The 12,272-nt window shown below is 56.8% G+C and overlaps 1 protein-coding gene across 1 annotated transcript in view; it reads right to left on the bottom strand.

Annotated features, from left to right (window-relative positions):
* Nucleotides 1-12,272, bottom strand: part of LOC122381357 (baculoviral IAP repeat-containing protein 6-like) — a 43,059-nt gene that overhangs the window by 19,066 nt on the left and 11,721 nt on the right. Inside the window, exons 8-19 of the mRNA XM_043365417.1 lie at nucleotides 9,233-12,136; nucleotides 8,708-8,849; nucleotides 8,048-8,211; nucleotides 7,498-7,641; nucleotides 6,949-7,125; nucleotides 3,954-4,366; nucleotides 3,437-3,630; nucleotides 2,916-3,079; nucleotides 2,542-2,637; nucleotides 2,168-2,380; nucleotides 1,572-1,736; nucleotides 781-1,008 (exon numbers count right to left, since the gene is read on the bottom strand). Coding sequence (XP_043221352.1) covers nucleotides 781-1,008; nucleotides 1,572-1,736; nucleotides 2,168-2,380; nucleotides 2,542-2,637; nucleotides 2,916-3,079; nucleotides 3,437-3,630; nucleotides 3,954-4,366; nucleotides 6,949-7,125; nucleotides 7,498-7,641; nucleotides 8,048-8,211; nucleotides 8,708-8,849; nucleotides 9,233-12,136 — 5,004 coding nt within the window. The remainder of the gene's footprint in view (nucleotides 1-780; nucleotides 1,009-1,571; nucleotides 1,737-2,167; nucleotides 2,381-2,541; nucleotides 2,638-2,915; nucleotides 3,080-3,436; nucleotides 3,631-3,953; nucleotides 4,367-6,948; nucleotides 7,126-7,497; nucleotides 7,642-8,047; nucleotides 8,212-8,707; nucleotides 8,850-9,232; nucleotides 12,137-12,272) is intronic.

Genomic DNA, 12,272 nt, shown 5'->3' with positions numbered 1-12,272 from the left:
GTTCCTGTACGGAGTTATTGGCCAAAAACCTTTGGTGACCTTTGATGACGTCACATGACCTCACAGCTGCCCAACAGCAAAACAGACCTCAAGGTAGTGAAGGTTGATCGTATATGAAGTCATGTATGGTATATGGGGCCATTCCGACCCGTTTTAGTGGTAAAAACAGGGAGTTGATTTTTCCCCCATTGACTTATAATGGGGAGGTCGCGAAATTGACCTGACCTTAGGTCACCGATATCAAAATTCCGAGATATACAAATTGTAGCTACTAATGACCTAATAACATCCTGCGACTTTCAAAGGCCTCCGACATCTACTGTAGCTCTGGCACGGTGACAAAGTTGCAAAAAAGTGACTTGAGGTTGGGTCATTCAAAGTGACCTGGTGACCTGACCTTGAAAGGTAGGAGGTTCAAACTTGCACACCATGTGTAAAATTGATAAGGGAATAGTCATACCAAATTTCGCGGCGCTACGCGCCGCGGTTTTCACGCTATTCGCGAAAAACCTCAGGGGGGGGCGGATATCCGCCCCCCCCCCGTCGGTGCGCGGGTTAAAATCCTTACCATTATACACACAGACACCTCTGCATTTAAACTCACTGGGCTCCCCGGCTGCCCCGATATAATCGCCCGTCTCTCCCAGCTCCAGTGCTTGTAATCACTCCCCCTGTCATCTCCCCGGCCCCTCAAAGTCAATGACAGGGCCTGTCCGGCCGGAGTCCTAACCCTCCCTCTCCCCGGTGCGGCTCGCCCCCCCCCCCCCCCCTCAAACTCACCGAGAGTGCCTGTCCAGCCGGCGGCGGACTCGACGAGTCCTCATCCTCGTCCTCCGGCGTTCCAGAGCCGTCCGAGGAGCCAGCCGAGCTGCCGCCGCCGCTGCCGCCGCCGCCCCCGCCCGCCGACGAGGCGGTGGTGGTACGCGGCGGTGAGGGCGGCGGCTCGGTCGGAGCGCCGCCGCCACCGCCCCACTGCGCCGGGTGCGCCCGCTCCGCCTGCAGAATCTCCTGGAACGGGGTAAGGCATACGGAGGGTCAATGTGATGGAAAAGTAGAGGAACAACTGCCAGCTAGAATCTCCTGGAAAGGGGTAAGGCATACGGAGGGTTAAGGTGGTGGTGAATAAGGGAAATGACCATGACAACTGCTAGCTGCAAAACACTGATGTGACCATTGATTACCGATATTTGACTACAGCAGCCAAACGAGCAAGAAGGAGTTTGACATAACAACTAATAAGTCATGGCTCCCGAAGCTTGAGCGCTGATATTACAACATCGCTGGAGCACGACACAACAAAATCACAGCTTTCGGTGATAAACGAACAGGTGCATGAACAGGAGCCATGCTTCTATCTTTGTATGTAGGGCAGCCCGTATGAAGGGAGGGTCGCTTAACTCACCTGTATGAAGCACTGTACGGTGGTGCGCCGTCAATCACTGACATGTATGAAGCACTGTACGGTGCGCTGAGACCACCCTCCTCACCTGTATGAAGCACTGCACGGTGTGCGCCGTCCATCACTGACCTGAATGAAGCATTGTACGGTGTACTGAAGTCGCCCAACCCACCTGTATGAAGCACTGGACGGTGTGCGCCGTCCACGGGCCGGCCCAGCTGACGGGCTGAGTGGCCGTACCGCTGGCTGCCCGCAGCAGCAGCTCCAGCTGAGCGGCGGTGACCACCTCGCAGAGACGGAGAGCGGGCCGGGCCGCCGCCGCCACCCACGACACCACCTGGTGGACGGAAGGACAATGAGGTGTGAGGGCAGACGTGCGCGGAACATAGGACAAGCGCCGGTGCTGGTTATAGGCTGCAAACACCACGGCCTCATTAATATATAAATGCTAATATCTCATGTTTATACCATCAGCTTCGAACGGTAAATCGCGCAAAACACTAAATCATATCATTGAGATTAATTTTCGTCGAAGACAGGCATGCGACCATCCAATAACCTCCCTTCAAAACAAACCATACCTCCTGGCCACACATAACAACTATTCAACCTCCCATTCATCCCTTCCTCTCCCACTCGTCCTCTCACTATCTTCCATCCCTTTCAGCTGACCCTGGGGATCCCATCCCTTTCAGCTGTGGGATACCACATTTATTATCCCCTCTGTCATCCATGAAAACCGTTCCATCCAACAGTCAAACACCGTACCTTGCAGCCGGTCATCATCATATCTGGCGAGACGAACAGCTGCGGCTCCAGCAGACGCTCCATCAGCAGCCGGACGACGCGTAGCGCCACGTCCCTGCTGACAGTGGGCGCCGGCTCGGCGGCCCCTCCGCCGGAGCCGGAGGCCGCCGAGGCGCCGCCCGAGCCGCCCCCGCTGCTGGAGCACTCCTGGCGCGGGTCGGCACACGAGCCCGACTGGGGAAAAGGCGAGGAGGGGAGGGGGAGGTTAATCGACGGCCGAATGGGTCGGGAGATGTAAAGCTCACGACTCGTGTTTCATAGTGAACCAATTATCTAAGTGTTGATACATTCTGCTCTGGCCTATGGGGTCCAGCTCGGGCTGTGGCGTAGCGTACCTTGTGGTATTTGAATTGTTTCTTCTTCAGAAGGTCCGACTTTGGCGAGCTGGTGCTGTGCACCAGAAATCCGATCAGGTTGCTGTTGGCCAGACTCTGAAATGGAAAACCAGGGCAGCGCTTATTACTACCGAACCAGATGATCCACTTACGATTGGCGTTTAATGGTCATCCTGATCAGAAAAATAAAAGTAAAGTGATATTACTGTGCTCGGGTAAACCATCTTACTTTTGTAATAATGGTGGCATGACAATATCAAAAAGATGTGATCGACATCGATAGATCGAGTAGAAACGAGCAGATAAACCCGTAACGAAGCTGCAGCGCTACAAAACGCACCAGTCGCGTCTACGGTATATCCCAGCGCACGCACCTTCCCCATGGTGAGTTTCTTCACGTTCAGTAGCTCGTCGATCTGTTTGTGGTTCTTCAGCCGGGTGAGCAGCCGGCGGCGGTAGCCCTTGTTGCCGCGTCCCGAGGCTGAGCTACTACTGGACCGGAGCAGAGATCGTTCGCCGGCCAGGAACCGCCACCGGCCTGGGGTTACATGGGCAGAGGTGAGTATTAGGACACACCGACCTGGGGTTACATGGGCAGGGGTCATAACAGGGCAGCCAGGGACAAACAGGACAGGCAGGAACCGCCCCCGACCTGGAGTTGCACAGACAGGGGTCAGTACAGGCGGACAGAGGTCGGCACAGGACTTTCATAGGTCACGTCTTCAAGACGAGCACGGTGGAAAAGTCGGCGTATGACAAATACCGTTATGGAAACGAGACGAAAATGATGTAATCGAACACTTATTTGTCAATTATTTCTTTACAGCATCCACACAAGAACGCACTGCATTGGGCCACGATTTACATAATCCCCCCCCCCCCCCCGGCCACTGACTGGAGTCTCGCTGGTCGAGTCCCTCGATGAGCGTCGACAGGTAGAGCAGCAGCCACTCCACCAGTTCCAGCTCCGGCACCGGTGCGGCCAGGTGTTCGCAAAGAGCGCCCAGCAGCGCCTCCAGCAGACAGCGCGACTGGTGCCGAGAGCGGGACAGCGTCCGCTGGCCCAGGTACGTCAGCAGGATGAACAGCCTGCAGAGGTCAGAAGAGTGATCAGTCAGTGCGGAAGACGGCAGCTGAGGACACATCAGACCAAGGACAGGCTTGTTCTCGTTAAGGTGGGAGAGATCGACCAACCTTCAATTAATGATTAACATGTATGACACATAAAGCGCAATATCTCACGACTGGTCAGGTTCCACAAAGTCCCGACAAAGACAGGCTCGATGAATTCAAACATGTTTCAAGCGTTCTTTGACAAATATCGAGGTACCACCACCGTTTCATCTCTCCTTTGTACCGTTCCTCTCCACAGCCCACCGCACTGTTCTCCAGCAGTGTAGCAGCGAACTCACCTCCGTTTACAGAAGAGCCGGTCCTCCGTGTGCGCGTACATCCTACAGAACGTATCGGCCACCAGACCGCCCCACCAGGCCTGCTGTCCGGCCGCTGTCAGCAGCAGGGTGCCGGCCGCCAGCTGCACGCGCGGACCACCGTGCACGCAGAGCTCCTCGAACAGCCGCAGACACAGCGGCGGAGTGAGCGTGGCCAGCGGCGGCGCGGCGCTCGGCGACGAGCGGCCCGTCACCGACAGCGCCAGCAGTGACTCGAGGAGGTGGTCGGCCAGACGGCGGAGCTGGGAGGTGCCGATGTGTCGCAGCTGGGCGGCGGCGGCGGCGGCCGACGGCAGACGGGGCCGGCAGTACTGACGCAGCCGGCGCAGCAGGGCCAGCACGACAGAGGCCTGCTGGTGCAGCGCCACACACTCCTGACGGGTAGTGGAGAGGGCGGGGTCAGCGGGTAGGGGCGATATGGGTGGAGGTATATACAACGTGCATGGGGTGGGAGAACTCAGCGAATAGAAATGCCAGCACATGTAGGCCACATACTTCATTCAAGTGTGTAGTGGTTAATGGAGCCTAATATACCACAGTCAAATACAGGGTGTTCCAAAAAAGTGAGCCCCCAAACTTATATTGCTTTTATCTCCGAAACCGTATGTCCTACGATAATGAGAGACCCCTTGTTGGAAAGAACGGTCAATTTCGGTTCTAGTAGGCTACCTAGTGTGGTTCTGAATGATCACGTATTACACCGAGAACGACCAGAACAAAATGTGTTGCGAGATCGAGTGAAACTTGGCGACGGCGGTATGCCCCGCCTAACTATTATTGCTTTTATCTCCAAAACCGTATGTCCTACGATAATGAAAGACCCCTTGTTGGAAAGAACGGTCAATTTCGGTTCTAGTAGGCTACCTAGTGTGGCTCTGAATGATTACGTATTACACCGAGAACGACCAGAACAAAATGTGTTGCGAGATCGGGTGAAACACGGCGACGGCGGTAAACGTGTATTGCTGACGGCAACGCACGACCGATATTGGAGTGGTCAAAATACTGGTTGAACTAGGTCATCCATTCAGTCTTCATTTTTTTTATGATAAAAGTTCACGCGCGAAGAATGAATAAAAGCACGTGAACTGAAATATGCAGTCAGATGTGAAGAAATTTTAACCATATCTGTTACCCCTAAATATTTCCCTAAGAATTTGGTATTGAATTGTGCTTTTCACAATGCTGGTCGTGTTGTGCAAGCTATGTAACAGAATTACGACCTATCTGGATGGAATTCGATTGCTCTTTCTAATGAGCGGCTTTCCAAAGCTGTAGGATACACGGTTGCGGAGATACAGTCGATCTTAGTTAGGGGGCTCACTTTTTTTGGAACACCCTGTATATTGGGGATCGAAAGGCAAGGAATGCTAAAGTCTCCTCTCTTCTGATCAGATAACTGAGGAGAGATTAAAGGTAGTGTGCCAGCTTTCCTGGACCATATGGAGTTAATGGCCCAGATAAGGAGAACCGGATTTTTAGAACTCATCCATACCTTCAAAACTCATGGAAACGTCTTAAATTCTTCAAATTTTGAGTACCCCAGCGCGAAATTCACCCCGACGGGTTGTCGGTCGTACCCCAACCACATTTCACACCACTATGAATAATAAATGCACACACTGAAATCGCTATTACCGATAGGCTCATCCAATCAAGTTTCGATAAACCCGTTCATCATCATCTCCTGCGGTTTCGAACACGCCTGTTAGGTGGTGCGGTAGACCGCGCCCAAAGCCAGGGCCCCGGTAACGTGAGGTAGCCGAGTCGGGGCAGCGTGCGCTGACCCAAGCCGGGGCCGCGCGTCCTCCCGGTGTCATGTGATAGCCCGGGGCTGCCCGGGGATGCGGTAGACCGCGCCCAAAGCCGCGGCCCCGGCTTGGGTCAGCGCACGCTGCCCCGACTCGGCTACCTCACGTTACCGGGGCCCTGGCTTTGGGCGCGGTCTACCGCAGGTGGCTTCTGCTCATACTTTGTGGTGCGGTGGTGGTGCGTCGGGCCGCGCGCTCTGACTTCGGCCAAGAAAAATGCGTCAGCTGATCATTGTCATTTCTGCCACTTTCATGGTGAGATGGGGTCATAACTTTAGAGACGGCTGTTTCATATCAATTATTTTACATAAAATAATATTTCAAACCATCAATTAATGTTCCACAGCCAAATTAAAGAAACAATACCAATACAGGCTTACAGTTTAAATTCGACATTGTGTTGTCTACGATTAGACAGCTGATAACTCATTCCCGTAGTCGTAACTCTATAATGACCTTTGCTTATTGTCACATGTGCGCCGCATTCGCGATTGTTGCCGACGCCTCTTTGCAGGTCAGCCCACTACAGTTGTTGTATATCGAAAAACCGATAAACTTTTAGGCGAAAAAAAGCACTATTTTAGGCCCATTTTTATTTTTTTTGCGATATTAGGTAAAAACAGAGGCTTCTTATCCTCGGAAAAATAAAATGGGAAATCATTGGAAGGTGGCACACTACCTTTAACAGCTGCATGCATGTAGTCAACCCTATCGCCAGAAGCAGTTGCCCCGAGCCATGAAGCAATATCGCCCCCACCACTATCAATCGACCGAGTAGCAATGTTGAAATTGTGAATTTTGGTCCTGGTCCCGGAGGATAAAATCTGTCCGGAAAACCGGCCAACTTTTAGAACATTCAACAGAAAATCATATGTTTGATCTAATAAATGTGACGGTTGATAAAATGTGTTCTCTCAATGCAATAACGGCATATTTTATGCGTAATAATAGCAGTTTTTCATCACACAGGCTGGAAATTTAAGAGATTTCAGGTGCCAGAGTATAAATTTGTAAAGGAGAACAAAATCCTTTGGACCCGACTGCGACCGGCAAAGAGCTTTATTTCCAGCAATGCCGAGTAGCCCTTTGCTTAACTACCCTCACGTCCCACACAGTCCACCCACCAACACACCCGCGTTCCTTACCTGGTACGCCGCCGGCACCTTATCGAGCGCAGCGCAGGCCAGCGATCGTCCAGCGCCGTCCGCCAGCTCGTCGGCACTGGGCGCCACCTGCAGCAGCAGTCTGCGCAGCCGCTCGCAGGCCAGACTGTACTGACAGTGTACCTCCTGGTGCAGAGTGGTGAGCAGGCCCAGCTCCGTCTGAAAGGCGGGAGGGGGGCGTTAGACATGGCCAGCGGCAAGTAAATAAAACGTGGAAGTAGATATAACAGATAGGTATATGATGACTGCTGATAAAATACTTGCAAAAAAAATCGGCATAGCTGGAGACCAAAATACACATACACTCTTGGAGGAGTCTGGTGAGCTCTTGGAAACAAAACATCCCAACCTTCTTGGCAACTTCCAAAGCTATTGACCAATTACAATTTACATCACGTCACCTTCTCTCAAACGCCCTCTTCCCTTTCACACACTCCAACAGACTTTCTATTTTCCCTCTCCCCATGCCCACCACCATACATAATCGTCCTACATCCTACATCTCCTACATCTCCTGTATCTCCTTCTCACCTGAGCCTGTTGCCGTGTGATGACGCGGACCTTGTTGGTAGGATCGGCCACCTGCCACGGCATCACCACCGTGTGTCCATAGAGCAGCGCCATCGGCATCCGACAGCGTGTCGTCGTCATCCCGTACCGGGCGATGGTCGTCATCTGTGAGAGAGCACAGCGGTCTCAATGCACGGCTTTAAACACAGCGGTCTCACGGAAAGGTCTCCGCGTTAGGGACACAAAAAGTCTTAGGTGTGGCTTCCATGTGGACCAGGACGCATGGGAGCACGCTCTTAGCCAGCAGTGATGGGTGAACACTGTACACAGAACAAGATGAAAAAGGTTGTGTGAGTGAAGCGATAACCTCTGCCAGCACCAGCACAGTCGGCAACGTATTGTGCTGATGTACTATGGACGAGGCGAGTCTATACCAAAACGAAATACCAAAAAGACCATGCACCAAGTTGGTGCATGGTCTTCCTACCACTGATTGTCCAAAGTCCAACAACGCCTGCACGACACAGCTTTTTCACAGACTAATTCGACCACCAAGAGTGTTGAGACCCACCTTGAGGTATCGGCAGACGGGCGGCGGCTCCAGGCCGGTCATCACCAGCCGCCGGTAGCCGATGTCGGAGGCCACCACCAGCCGCTGACCGTCCGACTCCTCGCGCTCCGTCCACACGTCCACCGAGAGGGACAGCAGGTCCGGGCACGACGGGATGATGACGTCTGAAGAAGGTGGTAAGGGTCACACACTCGTATATAGAGGGGGCGGCAGGTCTGGGCACGAAGGGATGATGGCGTCTGAGGGGGCGGCATGGTCAAACAACAGGTCAACTTCCAGACACGACGAGATGATGACGTCTGAAGGAGGGCGGTATGGTCACACACACACGTCCACAGAGAGGGACAGCAGGTCCGGGCACGACGGGATGATGACGTCTGAGGGAGGGCGGCGTGGTCACACACTCCTATATAGAGGGGGACAACAGGTCCGGACACGACGGAGTGATGACGTCTAAAGAAGGCGACAAGGGTCACACACACGTTCACCGAGAATCGAGAGAGACGCCAGAACAGATTCTAGCAGACTGACACAGAGAAGTAGAGCTGTTGATATAACAGGTACAGCAATATCGCAAAGATTCATATCTGTCAAACTGCCCTTTATTCATCCTCAGACACACCCCAGCGCCCCCTCTCCCTGCGTCGGGCCGCGACTCACCAGTCAGCAATATGGGTGCGCCAAAGTCGATGACGACGAAGCGCCGCGCGCCGCTGTGCATGCGGTCGATGACCAGTGTGTGGTGGGCGGGCGGCGCGAGCAGATGGTGCCATGGCGACAGCAACACCGACAGCATCGGGTCCTGGTGGGAGGACCGAGCGTCAGAGGGCGGTAGCAGGGAGCCAACAGCAACACAGACAGAATCGGGTCCTGGGGGACATATAGGTAGGGCGTCGCATTGTCAGGGTAGTCAGTCTGGGATCGGCAGTGCGGGACTGATGAACCTCACAATGGCGCAGAAGATTGTTAACGTGACCAAGGTGCGAGGTAAAAACTAAAAAAAAAAAAATGCACTGGTGGTGGACGGTTTCAAGACGTGTGTCTAAAGTTATGACAGATCTATTCGTACTTCTTATTTGGAGCTTGAAGTACATACTCAAAGCAACATAGCAAAATAATAAAAAAGAGGAAGACTTCAATTGTCTGAATCTAATGAAACATATCTCTAACGTCGTCACCGCTCACCGTGAGCTGCTGGCTGGGGTCGCCGGGCGCCGTTTGGGCCGTCTGCGCTGCCGGAGCCGGCGGCGGCGGCGGAGGCGACGGCGGCGGCTCGTCCGGTGCCGCCAGCGAGTCCTCCAGCTGCTCAGTCAGCCTCTTGGCGCCGGCTACCTCCTGACTGACGTGCTGAAGGATATCCAACAGGTGGCCGGTCTCCTGATCAGGTTTCTGAGTCATCAGCGCGCGCAGTTCAGCCGCCTTCTTCTCGACATCAGCGATGGCCTCCTCGAGTCGTGCCGTGCTTAGCACGTCCCTCTGGCCGGCCAGTTGCTGACTGGGGCCGAACAGACGCGCAGACACCGGCCCCGCCTGCCACTCGAGTCGGGTCGAATCAGATGTAGCGTGACACGTGTAGTGCAGCGGTTCCACCTCAATCAGACCCCGCAGCTGTTCGTCGCTGGCCAGAGCTGACCAGACTCCGGCGCGTGTGGTTGAAGGGGCGCCCAGTAGGTCACGCAGGTCCGGGTCACCGGTGGAGTGGTGTGTCGTCTCGGTGCCAGTTAGCGTCGAAGAGACTGTGCTCGAGGAGGAAGTGCCGCTCACATCAGACGCGAAGGGCGCCTCCAAGTCGAACAGTTCTTCCTCGAGTGGCGTGCCGTGAAGACCAAACAGAGTCCGTAGCACGTCATGGAGACGGTCTGCCCGTGCAGACAGCTGGCGAGTTACCTGAGCGAGCAGGGCCAGCAGCGCTGAGGCAGCCGCCAATGGGATCAGACCGCGTACGTGATTGAGAAGCACGAAGAACCAGTTGAGCGCGCCGGGAGATTGGAACCCGGGCGTGCGCGGGATAAACTCAATGAGCGCCTCGCACAGGGCGCTCACGAACCCGGGACCGCGACTTGCTTCGATACACATGACGATCAGCCGAGAGCACTTGTGCGCCACCGGCCGGGATCCGTACAGGTAGCAGGCGGTCAGTAGCGGCCGCAGTCGCTCCTGTACAGCCGTGACCAGCGGCGAGCCAGTCTCGGGAGTCGTGCTGTGCATCAGCTTCAGCGCTGCCACCCAGAGTAGCACGTCCAGAGACACGTTCTGACAGAACAGCGGGTCATCTAGCTCTGCGCGACGGCAGGCTGCCTCCAGCAGACTCTCGTGGTAGTCACTCTGCTCCAGCATCGCCGTCCTCTGCAGACGCTGGTGAGGTACCGTGGAGGACTTGACGCGACGCACGGTGACGCTGACTTCCTGGAAGCACTCACAGCCGGTGAGGTGGTCAGCTTTGACGCCAGCAGCGGCCAGCTTGTCCACAGTGAGCGGCACAGAGCTGAGCACTGCACTCTGCAGGTCGGGCAGGAACGAGGCGCCCGATGTTGACTCGCGGTCGGCCGGCGCGCAGGATAGGCGAATGCTGAAAGTGCGGTGGTGGGCGCGGAGTAGTTCAGTGGAGGTGAATGTCACGGTACCGCCCTGACCGGACATGTCCAGACACGAGCGCAGGTCTACCGGGCCACACAGCACCTCTCCGTCCCCGGCTGACGAGGGGTCCGCCTCCGCGCCCGCCCCTCCACCAGCACCGGACTCGGCACCAGCCGCGGCGGCCGTCGGTGGGCGGGGCAGCGCGCTACACCGCACCAGACTCGCCTCTACCGCCGGCATGGTGGCACAGAGCGGCTGCAGCACGAACCGAAAGTCCACGTGCGCCACGGGCACAGAGCGCGGCAGTGTGATCTCAAACACGTGCTGTTTCCAGGCTGGTCCGTCGTTCAGCAGGCGCCAGGTGCGCGTGTGGTGTTTGTCCGACTGGAGGTGCCGCGGGTGACGGCGCTGCTTCTGCGCCTGCTGGATCTCAGTCCAGCAGGGCGGAACCACAGCCGAAAACAGCGGCGTCAGGGTCTCCAGACGGATCAGCTCGTGAGCGCGCTCCAGGGCAGCGGCTGTCAGCGGCGCCTGGGTGACCAGGTCGGCACTCGGCGGCGGCGGCTGCTCGGCACGCCGGGCCGCCAGAGGGCCGGCCGCGCCGCCCGGTACACCGTCGCCCAGCGCCGCCTCATCACCGTCCCCACGGCCCAGTGGCAGGAACTTGAGCTCGCCGGCGTCAGTGCACGCGATCAGACACTCGAGACTGTTGCAGAATGTGGCGGCGAAGCAGCCGGAGCCGGCCGGCAGCAGTGTGGCCAGCGTCTGCAGCGAGGAGGCGCTCAACAGCTGCAGCTCGCCGTTGCTGAGCAGCACGGCCAGCTGGCCGTCAGCGGCGCCCCGCTCGGACGGGTCCTCCTCGGGGCTGGCACACAGCTCGCTGGGCAGCACGGTGACGGCCGTCGGGTGCGGCTCCCCGGCGGCGTACTCCCGCTGAGCCACCGGCCGTACCGACAGGGTCAGCACGCGGCCCTCCGGCTCCAGGTCGTAGAGCAGCAGGGCGCCGCCGCCGCCGGAGGCCGGTCGGAGTGTGGAGCTGCTGACGACGTCCGGCTGGGACACGGCCGGCGGCGGCGGCTCGGCCGCGGCCATCACCACCAACTGCGCTCCGTCGGCAGACGGCAGCAGCGCAGTCACCGACAGCAGGCCCTCGGCCATCTCCGTCGGCAGCGACACGCACTGCAGCAACACCGGCTTGGGGGCGCGCCGCGCCGGCTCGGCGGCCGTCGGCGGGGGCGGCGGCGGCGGCGGCGGGGGAGGAGACTCGGGCGCCGCGTCGCCGTCTGCCGACCACGTCTCCTCCTTGTTCATCAGGAACTTCATGACGGTGTCGGAGACCTCTGGGTCCTTGCCGACGGCGCTGACAGTCAGGCTGGAGGGCTCGTCGGGCGCGGCCGGCGCGGTGGTCGGTTCGGAGCTCGGCGGAGGCACGCTCATCTTCTTGGTGTGACCGCTGCCCGAGTGGGTGAAGAGTGCCGGGTCGGCCGGTCGGCAACTGCCCGACGGTACCGCCTGCGGGGTGAGACGCTAGGTCAGTGCCGTATGTAACACTCGCCCGTAGATTTAATCGAGACAACGTGCATTGAGTAGCGAGAAGCCTTAAAAGGCTGCTTTGACAACACCACACAAGCAAAGGAACATAAACGGT

This window comes from Amphibalanus amphitrite, unplaced genomic scaffold (genome assembly GCF_019059575.1).
Source record: "Amphibalanus amphitrite isolate SeventyFive unplaced genomic scaffold, NRLGWU_Aamphi_draft 000119F_arrow, whole genome shotgun sequence".
Taxonomy (NCBI): Eukaryota; Metazoa; Arthropoda; class Thecostraca; order Balanomorpha; family Balanidae; genus Amphibalanus; species Amphibalanus amphitrite.
The sequence above is the reverse complement of the archived record's forward strand: the minus strand, read 5'-3'. Positions and strand labels throughout refer to the sequence as shown.